We start from the raw sequence: 27,139 nt of genomic DNA, 5'->3' as shown, positions 1-27,139 counted from the left end.
AGAAAAGTATGTGGATCTCAGTAAAAGAAGTTACAAGAAGTCTTCTCTTGATATTCCCTTATTGCCAAGTGAACCCAGACTCTCTTAATAAAAAGATATTACCCAATACAGAAGGACTACCAAAATCTTTCAGTTAACTTGATATTCTTTAACTGGAAGAATTTTTTTTCCCATGATTAAAATGACAGAGCAGCTTCCTGCCTTTTTAATATTCCTTTGAGAGAAGAACTATCACCTGTCAGTCAAATAAAGTAATGAATTTTAAAGACAGCCATGATCATCTGGCCAGACCCAGATGAACACTTGTCCAGACAGGTGCCTTTTTGTTTAAGGGACAGCACTTATACACATTATACACATACACAAGAAAAATGCTATTTTTCTTCTTGCCAGCCAAAAAATACACATAAACTATTTCTGACAGTCAGTTGCTATTACAAAATATCTTATAATTATGAGCCCACTATAATTCAAGCAAATAAATACTAAGTTTAGGACACAGAAGCTGGGAAAACTATTTTCTTTGGTCCTAAGGCAAAAAGTGCATGACTGCCAATACTCCCAAGTATTAATAAACAGCAGCAGGCCTGGGCTGAAGTGAGGGGGCAGACAGAAAGATTATGATAGAGACTGCAGGAAAAGACTTGTGTGTCAATAATCCAATTAGCAAGTGTAAAAGATCCAGGAAGGGATATGAAGACAGAATTTATTCAATTTGCTCTGTGCATTTTGCAATGCCACCAAGGCTGAGCAGAGTGGGAAGCAGCAGGTGCACTGAAATAAACTGCTGGCAGAAAGCAGAGCACTGGTTACAAAGCACTGCCCTTCCTGAGCAGACAGAATTCTCATCTCAAGCAGAGAGGGCTAATTTCTAAGCAACAGAAATACAAAAGGGCTGAAAAATTACAGGGACAGAAACCCACCCAATGAACAGAGTACCATGAACTGAAACAGAAAAAAAATCTGGCATGTAATTATCATATATAATATCACACTACTACATAGGCATGTTTAATTTAGCTGTGATTTGGGGCTAATGAGAAAAAACACAGCAAAATTTAAAAAAATAATCTCAGTGAAAAAGTGTAATTGAAATGCAGGAGACAAACAATGATCTGAATAATGTTGCAGACACCTAAGACAGAGAAACCCTTCATTTGAAATTTTAAGCAGCAGAGATGAGGTCAGGCAAGAGACAGAAACAAGGAATGTTTTCTGTCTTACTTTAAATTTCTGCACCATCTGTGACCTCATTTCCTCTTATTTTCCTGACTTTCCTGTATCACCACTACCCTCCCAATCCTCTCCTTCTTGCCATCTAATAATTCTGAAATTTAAGGAAATCCTTTCCTCTTTTAGATTAAAAAATAACACTGCAGCTCCTAAGTAAGTAGAGAAATACAATTTTTAATTCTAAAAAGAGATCCCTTATTAAACAACTGTTTTGCAGTGTGACTGTACAAGTATTTATGAAGCTGTCTAAAATTCTGTGCATGCCTATTTTAAATTCTACAAGCACATGAATGGATCTAAAACAAAGCTCTTCACATGTGGCTGAACAGAAAGACAGGGAAAAATATGATGTTCAAAACTTACCAGGGATTTTGTGCAATAAAACCTAACAAAGAAAGGGAGACATGTCAACAGGAAGAAATGGGATAAAACAACCAAATAATACTTAAGTAACTCAGATATATCAAAACCAGAGAGGAAAGATATGGAGAACATGTAAAGATAACATATATGGGCATGAGAAGAAAGGCAAAGGGGCTATCACCAGTTTAAGTGGGTTTTCAAGCAGAAGTACTGGCAATAATTTGTGGAAAATCCTGTCCTCAGATTCCTTTAGTAACATCACACAGAGATGTGAACAAAAGAAGAGAGATGCAATTTTTAAAGTGCAGAGAAAAAAATTTCTGCTATACTACTTCTTAGTGTAAAAACAAATAAATAGGTGTGACACAGGAGTCCTATGATAACATATTAGAGAATGTTCTTTCAAGACCAGAACAGAGGAGACAGGAATCCAACACATCCCACCACATCAGGCTATGGAGAGACCAAACACTTCTTCCAACCCTCCTGTGCTTCTGGAAGTCACTGGCAGTTAGATTTTCTCACTGCTGGCCTCAAAGGATTAAAAACATCAGCCAAGACATGAATATTGTTCCCCTCTGTGATGCAGGTTATAACTGAATTTGTATTTGAGTCTACAGGGACATGGACCCAGCAGCATGGTACAAATTCCCAGAATAAGAAAAAGAAATGATGCAGAATTTGGAAGGAAAGAATCCTAAAAGCCTACTGCAACCCTTAACTGCAGTGTTATGTTCCCATGAAGTAATCAGAGCTTGAACAGGAAAAAATGTTGATTAGAACAGGAAAATTATTCCTCAGAAGCAGAAAAATCTTCATCACCCCTCCATGCTAGCACCAGATATATTGCCTAATATTTCAAAATGAAAATTTTCCAAATACTTTAACAGAAACTTGGTTAGTCAAAAATCTTACACTCAGAGGAAAAATAAGTTAGCTTGAAGTACTTTATGAACTAAAACTATTTTAGAGCTTTAAAAAAACTTTAAAAAATTTATAAAAAATTCTAGATAATATATAGAGCCAAAATTCCAGAGAATACATAAAAAATCAAATGACATGGACAAAATAATTGCCTAGACAGAGAATGTCCATCTATTTGCAAGTGCACACAGAACAAAAAAAGAAGTTTGACCATCTCTTCAGCAACACTGAGAAAAAGAAACTTTTCAGCTTTTCTGAAACAATGATCTTGCCTGCAGAATTTTAACTCAGTCTTCTTTGATATGGGATGAGCACCACAGGAGGAATATTAATACCACAGATTTTAATTATCACTATTCTGGAAATACAATTTAAAATATTAACAAGTTATCTATGGGGCTTTTTCTGCCTGAATTTTGGAGCATTTATTATATAAAACCAGCACCACAAAAAATACCTGCTAAACTTCAAATCATCTTCATGTAAAAAATGTGGCTCGAACCACCAAAAGAAAACATCAACTATATGACAAATTTAAAATTAAAGGCAAAAAAGGAAAAATTGTTTACTGGGATGATGTGGTTCAGAAAGAAGCTTTTTCCTAAGGAATCTTTAGATTTCTCTCAGTGCTTTCTGTAGCAGCTTTTAAAAATTTTCATCTTACACACACTGAAAGGAAGAAAATACAAAATATCTTTCCAGTCTCAGAAATGTACAAACCAGTTCCCATAACTACAATGAACTGGGGCCATATATGAAGCTCCAGAGACAGCTAAAAAGCAGGTGCTCTTGGGAAGATGGGAAATTTGGAGAAGGAAGGAAGGAAGGAAGGAAGGAAGGAAGGAAGGAAGGAAGGAAGGAAGGAAGGAAGGAAGGAAGGAAGGAAGGAAGGAAGGAAGGAAGGAAGGAAGGAAGGAAGGAAGGAAGGAAGGAAGGAAGGAAGGAAGGAAGGAAGGAAGGAAGGAAGGAAGGAAGGAAGGAAGGAAGGAAGGCAGGAAGGAAGGCAGGAAGGCACAAAAATAATGAGGGGGAGATCATGGAGGCTGCTCTCCTGGCCTGGCATGGAACTGATCTGTGCTCCTCAAATAAAATACCTTTTACAGTGCTGTGCGTCAGGTCTGCAGCTAAGCTGAGGAATGTGAAAATGCAGGATTTATCTTCTAGGAAGCTGGACTTTAAAAATCTTCTGTAAAATAAAATTACTGATTAAGTGAATCAGTGCTGTGGGGGAGGCAGGGAAAAAAGTCACCTCTTCACTTGCACAGATAAATTTCCATACATAGTCTCATAAGCACAGACCAAAGAAAGATGACTGTCATGAGAGAAGATGGTCTAATTTCTGTTTAAGAAAGACTAGGTAAGAGCAGGGCATTGCTACTGAAGTAATCCACTGAGGAAACTGAAAAAACCAAATATATTTGTTGGCCAAATGATGAGAGTTCTGTCAAATTTACATTTGATTTTTTAATGTTTCTGTTAACACAGCAACTCTGTATTGGGGAGTAAAGTGTATTTTCAACCTTAAAAAGTCAACCCAAAAAAAAAAAAGAAGCTTTAACAGGTATAATCCCATGTCAACAGTTTATTTTCAGTGCAAATAAAATACAGTTATTGTTGTAGTACACAGAATACACCTCCATTAGGCTGGTCTGGTTTTGGAATACACACTCCCATGTGAATTATCTGGTGAGCAGCTACAAGAAGCACTGCAGGGAGAGGGCAGCAGGCTGGGAACACCTGACCCTACAAACAGGAGCTTCCTGTGCTGAGCCTGGGCCCTGATCCCCTGAGACAGCACTGCCTGTGCCCCTGGACCCCTGCACTCACCCAGAAAGCCCTGGGGACTGAGCTCTGCAGCCTGCATGACACATCCATGGCAAAGCAGCAGGAAATATTCCTGCATCATGTACAAAGGAGTAAACCTCCCCAGAAGGTTTTGTTATTTAAAAGTTATAGAGCCTGATCATCTACCAAGTGGTTTTAGGAAGGCTTTTCTGCTCCTCTGTGAATTAAACTCTTCCTTTTCAAGGGGGATAGATTTTCAGAATTATTAGTGCAATTTATCATTTTTCACTAGCAGGTAGTTTGTTCAGGCTGACTGGAAGTAGAATTAGGACAAAACATCTGGAGAGCAGATCACATCACCTGAAGCAGCTGGGTGGCCATTCCCAGCCCTGCAGATGTCCAGCCCACAGTAACTGCAATCCAAGAGTCATGGACAGCAACAAACTGAAAAATTAATTATCTCCTCACCCCTAAGCTCGAGTTCCTCCTGTGCAAGGACTGCAAGGAGTGGAAACATCAGGGAAAACATTCTGATATTCTTCATGTCCAACAAATGCAACATTAATTTCTTTTTAATATGGCCCTTTATGTCCAATTAAATTCTAATTTAAATTCCCCATACTGTTCCCTTTCATATACCAATAATGAACTATGTTTGCTAGTTATTTGTGATAATTGCTGCTGCCAAGTATTTCTCAGAAAAATTGCCTCATGCCTACTCCTTACTTGCAGAATAAGTTGAAGTAAGTAAACTTACTTACCAAGTAAATTATTCCATCTTATAAAAAAGTTTAAAAATAACTTCTTCAAATACCAACATTCTGTTGGACCAAGTCATCATTCTGGTAAATAATTATTGTGCAATGGGTTAAAAACAACTTGTGGAATACCCAGTAAGTCACTTCTGTGGAATAAACCCCCATGACTCAGAACCTCCTCTGAATTTCAGTGAATTACTGTGATTTGCTACACCTGTGGAAGGGATGATAGCTGAGATGACAGAGTTGTGCAGGAAATAATGCAGCTTCAACCACTGCAGATTAACTGCCAGTATTTCCAGCCAAGCTGACTGGGAACAGACATCCTTGTGGTGAAACTACAGACTGAAACACCCACACTGAGCTCTTGGGGACACAGACTGGATAATCCTTGAAGAATCCTGCGATGCAGGGAACAGCAAATGGCAGGGGAGAGCATCAGGCAGTGTGTGCAAAGGCTGTGAGCGAGCAGCACGTGTGTTCCAGCCAGGAAGGGGTGGCTGCATCCCTCCAAACATGGCTGGCAGCACTGCACCTGCTATTTAAAGCTCCAGTTTGATGTGACCACAGGAATTCTAAATCAATACAAGCACAAAAATTCCCGATTGCAATTTTAGGAAAGCTCTGTTTAAAACTGCTGGCAAATGCAATATGTACTACAGAAATGACACCTCAACATGCTTGTGTAGGTGACTGGAATGAGCTTTTGTTCCTCCACTCCTTTAGGAGCAGGGGATATTCCTGACAAACTAGGAGTAGTGTGAAACAAAGAACCTACCTTTGCTCAAAGAATAATTGCAGAGTAATTAAATGCAATAAAAAATCCTGTCTAGTTGAATTTAGCTTTTCACATTTCTAATTCTAATACCACATGCTCACTTGTAACTCTGTGGAGAACAGGGACTTCCAAAAGGAGAATGGCAATTAAGAGTAATCCATATTCATCAATATTATCAATATTCCTAAGGGCTAAATTTAGCAAAGCAGCCAAGGGAAGGAATAATGCTTTTACAGAAAAAACCCTTTACAGTCATTTTAAGTAGGTGAGTCCCTGCTAGGGAAGCAACAAAGAGTTGTTGCTTGAAGATTTAAGGGCATAAAGCAACATCTGCAGGGAAAATGCATCTTATTATCCAACTACATCAGCTGACCTAAAATAAGCAAGTTTCTGTATCCTTAAGAAGGGCTGGTCTAACCTTTAAAAAAACAAAAACAAAACGCTACTCTTTTCTCTCACTGTATCAGCTGGTCCAATTAAAACCACTATTTCTGCCTATGAATTATGTATGGGGTAAGAAGAACAGAAGACAGACAAAGAAAAGGCAGATTCTTCTGGACCAGGCACAAACAGCAAGCAGCAACACCCAGCACTCTATCAAGCCACAGACTCGGTAATCCTTAGAAAACAGAGATATCTTGTCAACAATTGGAAGTACCTAAGGATACAGAAATAGGTTTTATAGCTGTCCAGATTGTATTTCCCATGTGCAACTGTACCTTGTTCTCTATTAATTACAATTCAAATGGGAGAATTTTGTCTACAAGTTTTTTTTAAAATGTGTAGTTACTCCTTTCTAAACTCGGTTGTAGTAAAAACACCAGGAAAAATCTGGCCTGCAGTTTTCATGTTTTAAGACAAAACAACTTCTAAAACTAATTTTTTTTTAATTTTAAGGTAACTGTTTATCCTAAAGATAAACACAAATTTAGTAATGTGCAGTCTTCTGTTAAAATGCCTAAACTCAGAAATTAAATAATTTTGGTTTAGACATTACAGTCAAGACCTGGAAGAGGTATAGGAATGAACATGGAAATATATACTCTGTAAACCAGTTCTTACTTGAAAGAAAAAGAAGAAAAAAGATAGGTAACACCCATTTCACCTGGATGTAAAGACGAATTTTTGTAAACACAGCAGGTCAACTTAGGAAATCCCTGGAGAAGCTGGGAATGTGATCCAGAGAAATGCAGCTTCAGGAACACTAATGCACACAGACAAATCTAGGCTGCCCTAGTCAATGGAGTAAAGCATCTACCTAAATCACTTTTTTCTTATTTTTTCTTTTAAAGCAAACGATTTCAATTTAATTGCGCATGGATTTTACAGCTTTACAACACAACCTGCAAAGTCTTTTTCAAGACTGCATAACTTTGACACATAAAAGAAAGCAGCAAATGAGTATTAAGGTGATAAAATGTGCCACTGGGACCATTATAGATGTTTATATAAAAATTATATATGCAAATGTAACAATTACATATATTTAGTGCATATATATATAAAAATAGGTATTGGTTTACCTCACTTACTACATCAGCAGAAGCTTTAAAGATGCTGACAGCACACAATCACACCTTCCATCTTATTTACAACAAGGTTTTAATGCTTGCAGGACACAGGAAGTTCTGATACTCCAGTGATGATTACTAACATACTGTTAGTTCCTAGGGAATGATGAAACATTTAGCATCTCTAAAGAAAACACCCACTAAACATGAATCCTTTTCAATCCACATAATGTGCATTTCCTCATGGATGTTAAAAGCTGCCAGAAAAAATTTTTGATTATTTTCAAGATCAGTTCCTTATGTCACATATGGACAGCTGAATCCTGCATCAGTAGGATTTTTGCTGGCTTTGGCAAAACAGGGGAATTCAGTATAACTCAGTACCCCAGGAGCTCTGGGTAAGTCAGGCTGGAAGAAATCTCCAAAGTCTCTTGGTCAATCAGCTGCTCAAAGCTAAAAAGTCAGAGCAGGTTACTCAGGGATTTATCCAGGTTCAGCCTGAAAACCTCAAGGACAGAGACAGCACAAGCCATAGAATTTAGCAAAGCTCTCACACTCTTCTACTGCCCTAGTGAGAGAACAGGTGAAAAAAAAAGACCCTGAACATGAGATCATCTCTGCAGTGAAAATGGCCTTTAAAATGTGTTTTCCACTGGATAAGAAAAGGAGACAAACTATTTTCTTTTTTAGAACTTTTAACTTTACTATAATATTTATTTTTATAATAACATATCTGGGACATCAATGAGTTTGAACTCATTTGAACTTCTGGGGATTCCCATTAAACTTGTACTTAAGTGGGAAATTACATATGAATACCATCTCTAAATTCAATTTGTGCTACATATTTCCAAATATTAAAAAATGGTGAAAATTTCCTTTTCAAAGGAGAATGTTTTACTCTATCAAACAGCTTGGGACAAGTGCCTCCCACAGAAGGTTGGAGGGAGGGGTGGAATATCAGCTCTTCACTGAATCCCAAGATGACACTGAGACTTTTTTTAGTCTTTGAGGGTAGTGATTATTTATAAAGCCAGTAGGAATCTCAACCTCTGATGAAAAATAGATCTCAAGGAGCACTAGGCTTTATGTTAAGGTCTTTCTATCCAAATTCTGAGGGTTGTAAATGTGAATCAGAGCTACTTCTTCCTTAAATCTTCACACAGAGAAAAAAATAAAGCTGAATAAGACTATCCTGGAGAGGAGAGAAGTCAGCTATAAAGAGAAGTTCAATTGTAAAAGCATTGTATAATTATTTAACCTTGATTTCCCCACCATATAACAATATGCTGCTAATAATAGGATTCTGAGCTCCATTTTTTTCATCTATTCATTTTACCCTTTGAGAACTAAAATAGTTACAGTAATTACATCAGTATTACAGCTACTAATTTATAAGGTTATTATGACTCTAGAGGTTTTTTTTTAAAGTGATGAAGTTCAAAATACAAGATTTTAATACAATAGCTACAGTATTTTCATGATCTCCATCATTCTAAATAAACAGGCAGAGAAAAAGACCTATTGTACATGTAGAAAATACACATCTGCCAGCACACACAGAAAGCTGGGTTTGTTTTTTACTAAAAAGTATTTTTCTTCCCAATATTAAGCAGCTAAGGTAACTCATTCCTCAGCTTTTTGAAATGAAAATTTGAAGTTTACCCTCCAAGATCTTGGTGACTTGGAAGAAGCACCTGTTCTACTCCTGTTATAGTTAATGTTCAGCTTTTCAGGTTCATATTTATATATGGTGAGCTCCTTTTAAAAACTAAGTTAGGTGAGCAAAATTTCTACAAATGGTCAAAATTCAGACAAAACTTCTACAAATGGTCAGAACCAGATGAAGATCACCTTTTGTCTTCAACGACAATGTAAGTAAAATACTTGCAGTTCTTGTCTACACCAGCAAATTAAACTACAATGATACAGCTATTTCTCTAAGTGGCTTTAGTTAAATCTGGAACAGCTCTCACTACATAAATCCAGTGGGGCATACACAATATGAAAAATATTAAGAAAATACTGTACATATTAAAAGTATATAATTATATTAATAATATAATAAAAATAAAATTAATAACTAGCTGATGCATTGAACTGGATGGCTTATGTAATGTATCAAAACAATGTTTGGCAGAACTAGAAGTATTAGGTGCTTCCACTGAGTTAATAATTACAAGTAGTAATCTAAACTGTCTGAGATAGAAGAATTGTCAAACCTTGCCTGTGAAACTTTTTATAAGACAAATAAATTTTGAGTAGTTTTAGATTTCCCCTTTATAGCTAAACTTGTCATACTTACAGGTGTGCTTCTTTGAAGCTAAGAACTTAACAGCCCTAATACTTTTGAATTATTAAAAAAAACTCTCCCAAACACCTCCCTTTATAAATGAATAAAAATTTCATGACAACTACTTTATCTGCAAGACACATTTATACTTTCAACAGCAAAAATCAAAATGTCTTCCCCAAGAAGTGCTTTGTTTTCCACAAAAATCTTATCTGTGAGTAGCAAAATTAAATGACAATTTTTATTTTTACTGTGAGATAAGGATCAGTCCTTGGAAAGTTCTGGCACTGAAGTTTGTAAATAAGTCTTGAGTACATGCTTGCATGCTTTACCTACTCAGCTACTTTCTGCAGAAGTACCTTGGTCATACTCCCAGCTGAAGTGAACCAGAGCTAACCTTAGAGCTGATGAGCCACTTCAGATATTTCAGTTTTAGAGCTGTAAAACGACAGAACTTAAAAAGAAGAAAAAGCCCACATAGCTTCACAAGGACTACTAAAGAAGATAATGAATTTTAATCGGCTTTTCCTAGGTGCAGTGAGATTGATGGCATCCCTCCCTCATCAAACTGTAACAAGCTGGGCAATCACCAACCACATGAACTTCACCAAGGGCAACTGCTGGGTTCTGCACTGGGAATGGGCCACCCTGGCTGAGTGTGTGACTGGAGAGCAGCTGTGGGAAGTGCTGATGGATGGAAAGCTGAATGTGAGTCAGAGGTGTCCTGGCAGCCATGGCCCAGCCGTGCCCTGGGGAGCCAGGCAAGGGGGGATTGGATTGTCCTGCTCTGCTCTGACCTGGGGTGGCCCCACCTCGAGTGCTGGGACACCACAAGATAAGACATGAAGTTTCAGACAGAGTCCAGAGGAGGCCATGAGGATTGTGAAAGGTCTGGAGGGGAAGCACCGCCCATGAGGGGAACAGATGAGGTAATTTCATTTGTTCAGCCTGAAGAGACCTCACTGCAGTCTGCAACCTCTTGTGAGGGGAAGGGGAGGAGCAGACACTGATCTCCTCACTCTCATGACCTGTGACAGCACCCAGGGGAACAGCTAGAGCTGAGTCAGGACAGGTTTGTGTTGGACACCAGGAAAGTTTCACCCAGAGGATGGTTGAGCCCTGGAACAGAGTCCCCAGGAAGTGGTCACAGCACCAAGCCTGACAGAGTTCAACAAGGGTTTGGACAATACTCCTGGGCTGTGAATCTTGGAGATGACCAGGACTAAAGAGTTGGACTCCATGATTCTTGGGGGTCTCTTCCAACTCAGCACATTCTCTGATTCACTCCATGTTGATCTTCAGAACAAACACAGAGCATGTTCCTAACTCTGTTCAATCAGTTGGAGTCTCTACAAGCCCTGACAGAACACAAATGTAAGAGCTATCAGGGGTACTGTTCCCACACAGATCAGCACAGGTACACTCTTGGCACATTCTGCACTGCCCACTGGTGTCCACGTGTGTCACTCAGACAGGAAACCCCTGCCTCTCCAGTGGCTGACCCAGTGACTCAGGTTGCCCAAAATTATTCACAAAATGCCCAGTGTGACTTGCCAAGTTCCACCACGCCCCATTCTCATCCCCACACTCACACTGTCACCAGCTTTTCTCAACCCTTACACAAGCTGTTGTTGTTTTTTCATATTGACACAGCCTCCACACTTGCCTCACATTTCCTATTGCTTCTTATTTCCAGCCACCTTTCACACAGATTTATTCAGGATTCTTGTTTATCCCTTTTCTCCTGGTCTGTTATACAATCCCATTTCAGCAAATTCCCAGTTTAAATTTTGACTGTGTCTTCCTAAAAATACAATGTATCACAAGCAGGATCAGCTTTCTCATGACGAAGTTAATGCCAGGCAGTTATGAAAGGCATGGGAATAAAAGTCACTGAATTTTATGGAAAACAGCAAGCTGTCTCCCCATGTCCCAGGGTCTGGCTGTCCCTAGCAACATGTAATCTCAAATATGAGATTATGGTACCATTCACATGATAAAACTTGATGCCAAGTATCTCACTACTAAATCTAGAATAGCCCTCAGAGCTAAATGTAAAAATAACAGGAAATAATTTAGGGATGTAGAATAGAAATGATAGAAAGAAAATATCAAATGCATTACAAGGTTTATGCTTACCTAAATGCACAAAAGCTTTTAGTACAGTAACTGGAGGATATAATAAGACAAAAGTTAAATAAAGAGTTTTGTTTAACTCATGGAAGTGGCATGACAAAGCCTGCAAGGTGAAGTTTCTAAGGATTGACAGGGATTATTTTCAGCAAGTAACTGTGTTTTCCTATTTTCTTAAGGCTTCCACCACTTATTCTAAAAGAGCTTCATTTTGTCTGTGCTCTCTGAGGAAACAGTATGTCAGAAAAAGAGAGTCCAGTAAAAATCTAATTAATGAAGAGCCCAATTCTGAATATTCATCCATGTAAGACTTTATCAGAGATGAGTTACTAATATAACTGGCTTAAGGCTAATTGCACAGAATTTTTTTTGCTGAGAACTTTTGCTATGACAGATACTGGTGAGTAGATACCCCAGAGGCCTCCATCGTCAATGGCACCCAGCCTGCCTCCTTTTCAACAACCACACTTGTACTGAGAAAGGAAGACTGATAACACCTTAACATCAAGAAACAGCATTCAAATGTCTCTGTAATTTATGATTTTATCATTACTATCAATGTTATCTGCTTAGATGGTGTTTTTCCTCCTTCACAATCATGAGTAGGGCTGAATGACAAAGCTCTCACTGCAGGTGGGTCCTGTGCCCTACATAGATTATTGGGCACAATTATTTTTAATTCCATGTGAAGTCACAACCAATGGAAATTTAGTTCTAATCTCTCAAGTATTTATAACTAACAATCTGTAAAAAATAGTTTTACCTAATTCAGTATTTATTTGCCCCTTGCAATCAGCAGACACACAAAAGGAACCAGAGGCAAGAAATCCTAGCAATGCAGAGAAGTTCTTATGGAACTATCCTGTATTTCAGCAGCACTGAGAGCTGGCTGTCCTGGTTTCTCTGAGGTTTCTCATTATTTCTCCAAGCTTAACAGAATAGAAGGGTTACAAATATTAGTGTAAAATTTGCCCTTGGGCTCAATATAAGTGAGTATAAAATTTTCAGCTTCAGGACAATTTTAAGGGATGAAAATATTTCAAAGTTGCATCTGAAATAATCTCTTTCTTGCACAGTGTCTCTTCATTCTTGTCTCATGAAATGCCTTCACAGAAATGTGCAGTGCAACTTTTTTATAGCACAATGCTGTGATTCATGTCTTGTGATCTCCTTTACCTGTTCCTAGAGAATTCTATGTATTTCCTATTAATTTTTCAGGATTTTCAAAACACTGGTTCTAGGTAAGAATCAGAACTCTAAGACAAAGTATGCTGTACACTACTCACAAAATAATGAACTGCAGTTTTTAGGCATATCAGGTGCAACCAGCTCCAAGATCAGTCTTCAACATCCTCTAATTCTCCTGGAATTGTTTTAGGAAGCAGAGTAAAAGCCTGAAGCTATCACTTTATCACTCTTTTAATGGTAGTTTCTGTAAACCACCTCAAACTAGTGGTTCAGCCCCAAATTTTTGTTCAGTCCAGAATACTTCAGAAATACAAAGCCAATACAGCAGAGATAGTAAGTCAATATAGCAGGGTAGTTTCTTACATCTCAGAAGGATTTTTACTTCTAACACATAGAGAAGTGGATATTTCAATGAAGCCTACCTATAATAAAGTATTCTATGCAGAGAAAACCAATGCACTTTAATCCTGTAAGTCATTGTCAGGAAGAACACTGAGTTACCAGGTGAAACCTGAACACTTTTTAGTAGCCTCAAGCAAGAAATGGGATTCTTCCCATCTAATATAGGTGATATCCACCATCCTACCAAGCAGCAGCAACTGAGATTAGCTACAAGCTCAGGAAAGGGTATGAGTATTCCCACTCCAAGTCCCTGGTGCTGCTTAACTCTGAACAAAGTGCAGAGAAAGATGCTAGGGAAATGTTTGTTGTGCAATACCTTCCTGCTATGAAGCAAGAAATTGTGTACAATATTTGTAACATTTAATCTCACAAAGGTAAAGACATTTCCCAATGAGAGGAGGAAAGTGCATGAGACTGTAAGGAGCCCACCATGCACAAAGAACCAAAGGAGCAGCAGCAGGATTACTGGCACAACACGAGCAGCAGAACAGCAGGGCTCTAAATCACAGATTGTGCAAGTGATGCTGTCTGTGTAGAGAAAATCTCCCACAGATCCACTATTAACACAAATTCCTTAACATTTCTTGTGCCCAATGCACATGGAAAGCACAGCTATTTGCTGTTCCTCAACTGATTCAGCTGCAACACCTCTCTTCCCCAGCTCAGCTTTGGCAACAGACTGATGAAGATCAGAGACCTGCAACATCAGCTGGCAAACAAAAATACCTACCAACAAAGAGGTGAGCTGGTCCAATACCAGCATTCCAAAACAGATAATCTTTTTAAGTCCAAAAATTCAAGGACTTGCCTTCTCTAGATTAATATGGTTGGTGCCACTATCAGCCAGATCTCATTTCATCCTGAGCTTCTGTTCTGAGTAAAAACCTTGCAATGCAAACTTTCATGCACGGATGCACCTAGGCTAGAAGATGTTTCAAATATACCTGAAATCCCAACAGCCTAAAGAAGCAATCCCCACAAAAAACTCCAGAAGGTTTAAAAAACAGGTCTCCTTACAAGAAACATGGCATTGACATACATGCACTTCTGGAATTTACTGAGTTTTCTCTCTTTTTTGAGACAAGGGGGAAAAAAGGAAAAACCTCATGTAAGGGTAATAAAGTTGGAAACAGAAGTGTTGGGGTTTTTTTCTTTAAAATTACCCAATGTACAATTATACTCCAAGAAAAGGAAACAGTTTCAGAAATTACTTGCTTCAAGGCTAAGAGATGGATAATAATACATGTTCAAAAGTGAGGGACCAAGCTGAAGATGTAGCTCTGCTCCTCAAGTTCCTTTTACCCATGGAACTCATGTCTAAATTAAGTTCAGGATTTGCTATTTGAGAAAAAAAACTCTGAAGAGATCCTTCACTTTCAGGCAGGAAGTGCAGAGAACACAACCATACAATAGATTCAAACAGCTTAAAGGGATTCATGGTACATTATTTGTTAATAAAGACTAAGAAATGGAAAAGAAGAAAGGAATAAATCCCTCAGTTATTTCAGTATGAATAGAGGTGGAAACACTTTTTCAGAACCTGTGAGCAGACAGAAAGTCTATTCACAATTGCTGTGATTTCTGCAGGCACAAACACATGGGTTATTTTGTAGTGTTAAAAATTCAATGTTGTTAGAAATGGTGCATTTCAAATCCAGGCAGAATGCAATAAAATCCTAATTACCTGCAATTGTTTGAATAAGCTAAGAAAAATCTTTTGCCAAGTCTACCATACTGGCTGAAAGATTGTTTAATGCATCACCCTATTTTAGAGACAGAAAATAGAAGAACATAACTATAAAGTATTTTAAAAAGCATGGGTTACACCATCGTTCAGAGAGCTGGGTGGAGTCATCCTCCCCAAAAGAACTATTTAAGGCAGGTAACTCTGAAACCCTGGGAATACAGAGCTCATCTACACCTCAGAATGAAAACATTACAGTCTTCCCAAGAACTCATTTCTACTGGATTCTGTGAGAGGAAGGAGAAGGAAGGAGAAGGGAACTGAGAAATCCAAAATCTATTTGTAGCCTCCTAACCCATGATGTTATGCTGGGAATAATTAAGGAATCATGTGTTTATTAATGACCTACCCAAAAATATTCCCAGGGATACATCAGCACAGACACATTACCCAGAATGTCACTGCTACCAGTAAAATCAGCAATAGCATTAATTTCTCATATAAATAAAGGGACATGAATGTTGTACTGTTTTTAGTTATTCACTAGATACTTTTAGCATTACTAAAAGCCATTCACGTGTATATTCTTACAGAAATACTCCCAGCATTAACTTCATTGCAACAGTTTAGACAAAAGATCTGAGATCATTTTATTGGAAATGTTTTTCAGAGGAACAGATTATTGTCATGAAAATAAAACGTTGCTACACTATAGCCTGTTTTCCATGGCTTATTTTTAAAAGAACATTTTTTTAACATCACTAAAGCTCCTACCTAAGTATTTTATTAACTGCACTCACTACCATCATCAAGATGCTGAAATGACAGAAATTCACAGAAGTAAAAGCAAGTGGTGCAAAATCAGGACCACAGCAGCTCTACCTCAAGAGAAAAGGGAGTGCCTGTGCTGTGGGGAAGCAATGACACTCAAAGCTATTTCCTCCACCTACAAGTTCTTCCAAGATAATTGGAATTATTTAAAGATGGTTCTCCAAGAAAACAAGAATTTAATCCTATTTATTTCTTTAGGGTATTAAAAATGAGCCTGATAAATCTGCATGTTCTGCTAACAAAATGCCCAAACTCCCCGTGCTGTGCCCTGGAAAGCTGTGGTAGTACAAACAACAGCCAAAGCAACATTGAGCAGTGAAAAACTGGCCAGCAAAAAGGGACTTGGAGATTGAAGAAATGAGACTCAGAACCTCTGGCACAACCCATCAAGAACCCTGGAGGGTGTCCTGTTCACCTTCACTTTGAGGAATTCAAGGGAAGTGGACACAGTTAATAAGTATCTCATGCAGCCCATGAATTCACAGGGTAAACTAGAGGGAAAATGCAGAGCCCATTCCAGACAGCTGAAAGAACTGCAGGGAAACCTCAAGAATCCATCCTATGTCATTTACCACTTCCATTGTTTCTCCAGTACTCTTCAGAAGGGAAGTCTAGAATTGTTGCTTCAGGCCACTTTTAAGGAAACCATTTCAATAAACAACAGGAATAAATATTCATTTGCTCTAGTGCAAGCAAAAGCACCTGCAGTAAGTCTGTGGAATTCTGTTGTTTTTATAGCAGCAAAGCTTATCCCAATAACTTTAATGCACTCTACAGAATTGCTTTAAAAGCATTCCTTACCATTAGAATCTTCAAATCTGTTTTTTAAAAAATGTTCCTTGTTGTTGAAAGATCATTCTGAGCAACAACATATTGACATATTATTCCTGTGAGTCCTGATCTTTTTAATTAATACATCTGACTGTTAATTGATAGTTACATTTGACTTATAATTCTGTGTGACAACTTGAAAAACACCTTAACATGTGAAGTGAAACTCTGGACCTAAAGGACACTGTAGAACTCCTTCAACTGCACAGCACCAATATTATCCAGAATAGCTAGCTGTATGATGTGTGAAAGTAGGAAATAAAAATAATTTCCCAGCATTGTATTTGATCTAAACAATGTACAAAAAATCCCTTTGACATGGTGGCACCAAAAATTTAATGTACAGATCTCTGACTGCATGGCAATGGCATGAGCAGTTGCACAACTGGAAGGCTGCACTCAGCAAAGTATTACAGGTCACACTTGTAACCATGTAAAAGCAGAAAGCTGAAGATCAATACCCTAAATCCATAAGCACTGATCTCCAAATAAAAGAGTAAAAGCTCGTATTTTCTACCAAGAAAATGATGTTACCCATCAGCTCTTCCAAATAACTCTTCTGAGCATATTTAAAACCAGTCCTAGAGACTAAAGCCCAATCAAACCTGTATACCTGCAGAGACATCCTCCCAACAATCAGGGGTTTGGGTATTATTTTGCTGTGGTGTGGGGGATGTTTTTGCTGTTGTTCTTTGAGTTAGGTTGGAGTTTGGTGATTTTTTTTTCCTTATCTAACAGTAGAAACAAGGAATAATCTCCCCTACTGAATTTTATCCAAAGATGGTAAAGTTTTCAAACCACTTCCAACTTATATGAGTAGTGAAGTGTATTGTGGCTAGATGATATAAGCAGAAGCAAATGTATTCTTTATAGAATTATGTGCAAACTAAAAATTGGATATTGAGATGTATAAACTAAGAAACTATAGGATAATTCTATCTGAGGTCTACTCACAATCAAATGTTAACATACACAAGGTAACAGAAGAAAAGGTAGTGCAAGCTCTGCTCTCTATAGCCTAAATTAAATTCTTTTCTCCTTCTACTTTACACAGAACACTGAAAGAAAACAGAAGTGGAGGGATTTTTATAACCTTGACAATTCTGCATGGAGGCAATCCCTATTTCCTCCACATGGTTAGTACATACCTGGAGGAGGGCACAGGATATGTTTAGGGCAGAAAGATTTCTTTGTAAAGCATCAAGCAAAACAGTCCCCATCTGTTTGAGGCCTTCCAGAGTAACAGATGTAAAGTATAGAAACTAGAAATTTGTTTGCCAGGTCCTGCAAAGAACACACCTACCATAATGTCTATGGACACATGCTGTTAAAATATCACCACTGAAATAATGCTGAAGCTCAATGTCTTTGCAAAGTAGTGGTGTTTAAAACTAACATGCTTGTAAATCAAGAGACCTTAAGTCATATGAAACATGGAGAGCTCTACTTCATAAAATATGGAATGCAGGTCCAAGTTGGAGGCATGATTTAAGAAAAAAATTCCTTCATTTAGGAAAGCACTGAACAAGCTCACACACCTGGAACTGAAAGCCCATGTTTTTATTCCCTACCTTCTTTGCAGTTTTATCTGCAAATCTACAGTCCTCAGTCTCATAACAGCCTTTTAATATATTCTTATTAAATTATGTACCTTGGACATCTCTGCAAAAAAGGAACAGCTGTCAGAAGCTACTATTACTGCTCATTAGGATTGCAGAAAGAGAAGGAGAAAGGCTCAAGAAGGTCAGTGGAAAGGCACCAGAATTTAGTGTACATAGATGTTGGGCAGAAACTTTAACCATACCTAGGATTATCTGCCTATGCTATAAATGATGTGATTAAAATGTACCTGTTTTCTCTACTTAAATACTCTCTTCCTCTTAAGGAATGAGAAATAACCACCTTGCCTCTGAAGAAATCAGAATGAAAGGTATGCCCCTGAGAAGAATGGAATCCTGTGCATGAAGATGCATGTTCTGAAATAAGAGCAGCCACAAAGATTAAGCCTTGGAGAAAGATAAATGTATTCCTGATCCAGAAACAGCTGCTTTTACCTAATTAGGAGCAGTAAAAATGTCCTTCTATCCACCTCCATTGTTTAGAGCTCAAGTGGAGAGTAAACAGTGTAATGCCCTTGTGAACTGCAGCCTCTCTGAATAGAAGGTACCTATAGCAGCAGCCAAACAAAAACTTGTTTGGAGCATTAAGAAAAAAATGGTAGACAAGCTGATACTTCTGTATTGTGAACATCTAGTTTAAAAAAAAAGTTTTCCCCCTCTTGAAATACCCCAATCAGTACTTTTGGTACACATACCTCGAAGAATTCTCTCCTCATGGCAACGTAGAAAGTCCCAGATTCTAACAGTGCCGTCGTCAGAGCATGTAGCAAATTTATTATCCGTGGGTGAGAAACTGTTACATGAAGACACACAGCAGGGGAAAGAAGTCAGCATTTAACAGATTATCTATGCTTCTCAGACAGGGCAAAATTATACTGTAATGTGTTATACACTGAAGGAGGCATTTGAACAAAGGCACTTCTAAGTGAATACAGTGCCTGCCAAAGGGCACTTCACCACAAGATATGAATTCAGCACAGGATTATTATTGCATTGCAGTCCCCTGTCAAATGAGGAAAAAATCTGTCATTTATTCTTAGCACCCTCCTATCTGTGACTGCACACAGTAGTGCCTTCTCTGCAGGATGAGAAGCAACATCAATATGGTTTGGTAACTGTCAGCCTAGATTTTCATGTTTGGTAATACCACAAGAAAGTGACACTGCATAGAAGCTCAGGAGAACAGTTCTTAGGAAAAAACTCCTCTTCAGCCACAGGTGCTTTGCAGCAGAGAAGCAAAACATAAGGGAAAGCTGGTTACAGGAAAATGCTACTCGGTTTAACTGTTGGGGGGAAAAAAACCTATACAAAATAAACACTTATAAGAGCAATTTGGAAACATTCCCTCTTATTACACCCCACCAACAACATGAAAAGAATCCTACAGACATGTAAGCAACTCCCAGGTTCAGCAGTTAACACTGATTGATGAAAGTCACTGGAAAAGCAAGGAGTTATTTAACCATGTGAATAGGGCCAGAATACCTCCAACAACTGACAGGCACTCAAGTTTCTTTCTGGTGCAGTGAAAGACCACAAGGAGCCCTTGTGAAATCCTAGATCTTTATGATCAAGAAAGGGCCTAAAGCAGTAGAGAAATTCAGTGCATGGCCATGATAGTCAGACAGTAACTGAATACAAAGTAAGCACTTCTCATAAACAAACTCCGGCAGAAAATGCTGCACCCTACCAAGAAAAATGGTGACTTTAGTGGAAAGTGAGTTTGTGGCAGTGAACCCTTACCACCATGGGCCAGCACCTCAACCCAAAGAAACACTGTTTTAGCACCATTTGGGATCTGCAGCTTCTCTTCAGGCTTACTTTAAAAACATTTACTAAAAATTATATGCAGGTTCGCTCTAGAAACACCCTTCATTTACATCTTACTGATAAGTATCACTTTGGATTTGATTTTTATATAGACATTTGCACAACTGAGGCATCAACACTGAACCAAGAGAATATCCTACAATCTTCTTTTCAATGGCTTTCTTACAGTTTCAAGCTTGAAGAACCCATTCAGTATTAACATTAGACTTCTGTATGTGGCAGTCTGCGTGGGTATTTAGTATTACTGGAAGTCTTGGCTTCACCAAGCCAAGCAGTTCTTCACTTTATTTAGTGTTTTATTATTTTGTGAGAACTATGCAGGTGTTTTATTTCTGAAGGCTTTATATTTTATTCAGTTAAGATTATTAAAGACTGAATTCTTTATTTGGAATGAAATTGTTGTCTTACACAGTGCGTATAAAAAGGAATAACTGATACACATCGTCACCATATAAAAATGAAAAGAATACCAGTGCAAAATGCGGCAGACAAATACATCTCTAACATATTGCAGAGGCGGATACTGGGACAATACTAATTCAGAAAGGTGCCAGCAAAACGGTGAGAATGTGGAAACAAAAGGAAATACTGTGTTTATGTGGTGCAGGAAGTCTCCCAGAATCTGACAGAACCCATGCATTTCTGCACCCAGAATACACTTAGAGAACAGTCTAATCATGGCAATAGGTACTACAGAAAATGGTATATTGTGTATAAACCTGGCCTCTCTAATCGCCTCCTTATGTGCCTGGAACATCTTGACGTTGTTCATGTTGGACTGCCAGTATTTCACATATCCCCCGTGGTCTGCTGTCAGCATCCACATATCATTGTGTGACCAAGTCATAGCCCTTACAGGGCTGTCGTGAGCCTGCAAATTCAGAAACAGAACTTCTAGCAAACACATTCCAAACTCTCTGATCCACACAAACACTGAAGTTACTACAGTTCCAACTAACAGCTGCAATGAGGAAACGAGAACGATGATCTAATTACATTCAAAATGTTGGGGGGAAAATCCCTTACTCTGTACACAATGGCCTTCTAAATAATAAGAGTATTTGCACTTTGTTTCCAAAGTGTTTATTATTACAAATACTCATAGTACATTCTTGAGAACGGTTAATACAGAAGATGGAGGTGGAATGAGAAGCATTAAGTGAATTGCCTGTAGCCATGGCCTGACATGGGATCACAACAGGACAGAAGACCTCTAAGGCTCCCATCAGCACTCAGACCACAGACCCATGATGAACAGGGTGAAGATGTGTTCCTAAAACATGCTCCAAGACCTCAAGGAAATACAAAGAAATCTTGACAGATTACTTTACCTGCAAAATTGTTTCAAAATTGAAAGTCAGTCCATTCCATAAAGTGAACTCCCCACTAGATGCACCAGTGACCAAGCGTCTCCCCTCAGGAGTCCACTGCAAAAGAAACATTTAACTAAACTGTGCAATATAACATTCAAATATTTCTTTACAATTCTCCAAATAAATCATGAGCTTCTTCAGGTACTCTGTGGAAATGGAAAGTACTTAATGACTTTCTAGAGGATGTGAGAAGGCAAAAATGCAGAACTGTGCCAGAAGAATTTTGACTTTTGTAACAACAGGACAAAGCCCACTGTGAAAACAATGAAAAACTCTAGTTGTAAAGATGAAACAGCTTATTGGCACCAATGCATTTCTAGCACATAATATCCATATTAAACAATACTTGTGACATCATGGAAAAGTTGTTAAAAGCTGCTATGAGACTCCAACAGCACAGAGACCAAATTTCCTTTCTTTTGAGACATGTCAGGTCACTGAAATGTCACAATGAAGGAAGGAATTGCACCCCAAACTCAGTAAGAACTCTTGTGTACTCAGACTTTACCATTTATTTTCCTAAAGGTCTCCACAGAAAGACTGGACACAGAAGTAGTCCATACACTGCACATGCTATTTTTATTTAAAGATGCTTTAACTGCCATCTTGTTAAGAATCAGTCTAATTTAAATTAAGACAACACAACAAAGTAATTCCAACACTGTACTCACCCTGACAACAAACACTGGGCATTTTACTTTATTAGTAGATGTCCGAACAAATTTTGTTGTCACAGCATTCATAGGGTTGTTCAGCATTCCTATAGGAGGGACCAGCTGGAAGAGAAGAAACAAAAGATTTCCTGATGACATTTAAATCACAACCTTCAAGAAAAGAACACAGTCTAAACAGCCATTTTTGGAAAAGCAAGGTTGTAATTCACAGAGATATTAGCAGAAGTAAGTTGATAGAAGGGTTTCAAAGTCTGCATGATTTAAAAACGCAAACATCCAGAAACAGCATCTTCAAGATCAGCTTTGTAACCTCAGTGCATGATGAAAGTTCTTATGCACAGAAATTAAAAGCTTATCCAACCTTAAGATCCCTTCATGGACATGGATTCCAACAGAACAAAATGCAGAGTGAAGATACCCTTCACAGCTTTAAGGCTTTCTGCAGATACAAAAATAACCTCAGGTGACAGGCAGAATCTTTCCTATCTTCTGGACAAATTTTATTTGCACATTATCAGTGAACAGGAAAATTTCACTTACATCATTGTAATATCCTGCATCGGGCTGGATCGCTCGCATATCTCGCTGGTCTCTCTGCCACACTCTATTCTGGAAAGAAGAAAACGACTCCTAGTTCATAACAGAGCATTTCCTTGTTAAATAACAGAAAATAAACACATGGAGATCCTGATTGGGAAATTCTGAAGTGCTCCAAGGATTTTAGAACGAGCTGTGTTAAGATTTTGGACTCAGGAAAAGGAACATAAAGGAGTTTATATTCTGTAAGAAAAGGAGTCAGAAATGTTTAAAGTGTTAATTTCATCAGGTTGAAGCAACTCCAGGAAAGCAGCAGTCCTATGTAACAAGGAACATTATTGTGGTACTCTGCTGCCCAGTGTCAAAGCTTTATATTTACACCATTAGCAGCTGTGCTGATGAGCTCCCCATGAAATCCACAAAAGGAACTTCTGCAAAGCCAGCATAATGATAACACCTTCAAAATGCCAAAACTTGGAAGACCAAGGGATAACAACACCTTCAACCACTTAAATTTTGTGAGTTGCCAAACCAAACCTTTTCAAAAACACTTCTCATGAATTTAGAATTACTTATTTTGGCTTTGTGCCACAGACCCTACTGAAGAGCTATTTAGCAAAATGATGAGCAAACATTTCTAGAGGCCCGATTTCAGAGGGGAAGGGGCAATGGTTCATCTTCCATTTTGGGAAATTTCTATTACAAAACAAAAACAAGAACGTCTACATTATTTATAAAATATAAATACATATAAAAGTTCTTTATGAAAAGCTAAAGGAGTGTGGCCCTTGTTGATGGAGTGACAAAACTATCCTTTGTCCCCTCAAAAAGGAAAGAAGCCCAGAAGTTTCTCTCCTTGATTAGGTAAAAACAGGACAATACAAACATAGGCCTAGGGGACTTCACCTCAAACTTAAAGATAGCTAATTGGACAGAAGCCAAAAAGTCCTGCCTAGGCAATCTACTAGAAAAAGAAGTTTTCTTATAATATTTACTAGAAAAAGAAGTTTTCTTATAACTCTATAAAGGGTTTTACCAAGAGCAAGAACCTCTGGCACATAGCTTGGTTTTTCTCTGTTTGTTATTTTGCCTTTTATTAAACCGTTTTTTTTTTTTTACACTGCAACAGAAGCCACCCTGCTAATTTTTATGCTTCCAAGCATAGCTGAGCTATCTTGAGTGTTTTATAGACCTCCAAGAGCTTATTAGTCCCAGCTCAAGAAAGCTGCTATAACAAAAAGCCAGAACATTACACAAGATATTCAACTGTGCACCGACTTAGAATTTCAAGACAAAATACACAACACATGTAGTTTTATTGCCAATGCTCAACCTTCCCTTTTTATTCACAGTATATCAAATTTACAAGCATTTGGAATTTTGGTTAAAAACGCAGCAGTAGCTCTGCCAGTATTCCACATTCCTCGGTGGAAACCGGAAAGCATCATCTCAAACATCAGGAAAAGATTTCTAACCAAAACACAAAAATGCCTTTACTGACCTCCAAATATTTGATGACAGAAGGGTTGTAGTCGATGGTCTTTCTGTTGACAGCTTTCCTCATGCGTTTCCCGTCGAAGGTGAGCTGCTGCATGGCCTGCTGCTGCGCGAAGTCGGGCCGCTTGTAGAAGAGCTGCCGCGGCGCCTGGTGCTGGAAGCGCGGCATGTGGAAGAAGCGCGGCGGGGAGCCGATCTCCGTGGCCATGGCTGCGTCCTGCTGCAAGGCTGCACAGGGACACGTGGGAGATATGTTAGCAAATCATTTGTGCTTAAGGGGACAATGTGTTGTTATGAGTAGAAAAGCTGCCCCTTTTCTAAAAAAAGTTGCGGAGTGCACAGGTTGGGCTGGTTGCTGCCAGGGTGGAGTTCTGTTTGTTGTTGTCATCACCTGTTGTTTTCATTAACTACTGTCACAGACATCTTTTCATGTAAAATCCTTTCCTTAGGATTTTTTCTCCTGAGAAGCTGAAAGGCCTCAGGAACAAAATGTAAACAATGATTATCTGCTGCTGTGGAATGCAACAGGCCAATTGTGGTGGCGTTCGCAGGGCTCCCACGATGAGGGAAGAAACAAGAATGTTGACTCCATGTTTCAGAAGGCTGATTTATTATTTTATGATACATATTACATTAAAACTATACTAAATGAATACAAGAAAGGATTTCATCAGAAGGCTAGCTAAGAATAGAAAAAGAATGATAACAAAGGCTTGTGACTGACCAAGACAGCCCAGACAGCTGACTGTGACAGGCCATTAATTAGAAACAACCACAGATGCACCTGTTGCATTCCACAGCAGCAGATAACCATTGTTTACATTTTGTTCCTGAGGCCTCCCAGCTTCTCAGGAGGAAAAATCCTAAGGAAAGGATTTTTCATAAAACATGTCTGTGACAGAAACTATGCTATGTAGGAGACTTTTTTAAAGAAGGGACATGCAGCGAAATAGCAGCCACAGGACACCTGAATCTTTCCGAGAAAAAGAATTTATTGCCCTTATCAGAAGAAACAAACTTCTTCCTGTGCTGTTAGGATTCAGAAGAAGCAGCTGACAATGACCACACAGAATTCTGTATCTGAATGGAATTTATGCATCATGGATGAGGTGTATGAATATGCAACAGGTTATTGTTTTTAAGGGTTAATCCTTTGTTAATGTGGGTTTATCTTTCAGGCTTGTGCTGCCCAGAAAAAGGTACCCGGACTGTCTGTAACTCTTTGTTTCTATTGTCTCATATTGTCCTAATTCAAATGGTCCAAATTATTATTACTGTAATTGTATTACTATTTTTATAACAATTTTATTACTATTAATTTTTTTAAATTAAAAAATAAACAAGTGATTGGCATTTTTCACACTATAAAAATTATAAAATCCAGCAAGCCCCTGAGCACAAGCAGCCGGGAGACAACAACTGTAGAATTACAAAACTCCTGAAGGCAGCAGGAGAACAAGGCTTCGTTTACAAATGAAAGAACATGGCCAGAGTGGGGATGGGGTTCCTCCAGAGTCATAAGGGAACACCCAAGGGTGAACATCCTTGACAGATACCATCAATCCAGATAAACGAAGTGCCAAGAAAGATACATTTGACTTTGGGGACTTCCCCTGACATGATCAGTGCCTGCCACTACCCAGGAAGCAGCGATTGTCCAGCCCTGCACAGTGAAAGAAACCTTCATACACATGTGGGGTTACAGAAGAAAGTGGGGCAGCTCTGCCTCAGGCATAAACACCCGTATCAAACAGCCCTGCTGGAAACGGCATTGGTGAACAGGGATCCGATGTGACAGAGCTCAGACCCAGGTTCACCCTGTGCTCATCTCAACGCTCTCTCTTTGGCTCAGGGTTTTGGGGACTGTATTTTGGTCATGGAAATAAAACCTTTTGCAGTTATTAGTTTGGATTTCTGGCTGATCATTTATAACACAGGCATTGCTGGAAGCAAGACTTCTCTACAAATTCATTTCCCACAGAGCATGATAAAAATCCCACTGCAGCATCTCCCCTAACTTTAGAAATTACCATTAAATGTTCATTACTGCATGTAATAGAAAAAAGGAAATAGCAGATTTCTTTAAAAAAGACTACATAATCTGCTTGTAAATTCATGGATGTACTTTCTTACATACTCAAAATACTTGTGTCCTCAATTCGAAAGAGCTGAAAAGTTGTTTCACTGCCAATTTAAAAATTTTATCTAGCTTTTTTTGATCTCAGTAGTTTAAAACATTTCCCTTTTTAAGTAGCAAAATAAAGCTAAGACAGAAATGCTGGATATAAGAGACTGTTTAAAGCAGCACAGAGTTTGATTTTGTTTGTTAAGAGGTTCTTTCTAACCACTAGGAGCAGGCTGCCCTGTAAGTCTCAGGCAGTTTGGTGGCACAGAGCAGCGAGCAGCTCTGCAAACTCAGGCCTTACACTCTCCTTCCCATGTAACAAAGTGTGACAGCCAGCTCTGAAACCTGCAGCAGCCAGCTCCTCACTGCACAACTCCCACACCAAACAATCACAGCTGCTCTCGATTCAAGAGAATAAACCAGCTCATTTCCAGGAGTGAGGTAAGGAAATGTAACACCTTGGGCAGGTGTAGCATCTTATTAGACCAACCTGGTAACTGGAATGAAGGGGGGGACACAAAACAGCTTTCAAAAAACAAACCTTCATCTGAAGGCTCATTTGCCTGGAAGTTGCCCCATTCCAGGCATCCAGGTGGTCTAAAACCAGACCCCAGGTGAGTCTGATTGTCCCTAGACCCCCACTGGAACACAGCCAGGACAACATTCAGGATGCCTGAAACAAGGTACCCAAACTTCCCACCACAGGAATCACTTCGGGACCCCCAAAACCCATCTCAAATTGTCTTACTTGGCAGGAGACATCAAACTGT

At 38.7% G+C, this 27,139-nt stretch overlaps 1 protein-coding gene across 3 annotated transcripts in view; it reads right to left on the bottom strand.

The window, feature by feature from the left end:
* Positions 1-27,139, bottom strand: part of WDR33 (WD repeat domain 33) — a 68,598-nt gene that overhangs the window by 27,655 nt on the left and 13,804 nt on the right. For 2 of the 3 annotated variants that reach the window (XM_058812618.1, XM_058812619.1), the window contains exons 2-7: positions 24,249-24,472; positions 22,751-22,819; positions 22,208-22,312; positions 21,495-21,590; positions 20,883-21,034; positions 19,029-19,126 (exon numbers count right to left, since the gene is read on the bottom strand). In XM_058812618.1, the coding sequence (XP_058668601.1) occupies positions 19,029-19,126; positions 20,883-21,034; positions 21,495-21,590; positions 22,208-22,312; positions 22,751-22,819; positions 24,249-24,452 (724 nt within the window). In that variant the 5' untranslated portion in view covers positions 24,453-24,472. Of the gene's footprint in view, positions 1-7,363; positions 7,509-19,028; positions 19,127-20,882; positions 21,035-21,494; positions 21,591-22,207; positions 22,313-22,750; positions 22,820-24,248; positions 24,473-27,139 lie in introns of those variants that run through there. The other variant, XM_058812620.1, reaches the window with a different exon arrangement.

The sequence above is a fragment of the Ammospiza caudacuta genome, chromosome 11 (genome assembly GCF_027887145.1).
Source record: "Ammospiza caudacuta isolate bAmmCau1 chromosome 11, bAmmCau1.pri, whole genome shotgun sequence".
Lineage (NCBI taxonomy): Eukaryota > Metazoa > Chordata > Aves > Passeriformes > Passerellidae > Ammospiza > Ammospiza caudacuta.
This window is presented reverse-complemented; position numbering and strand designations above follow the sequence as displayed.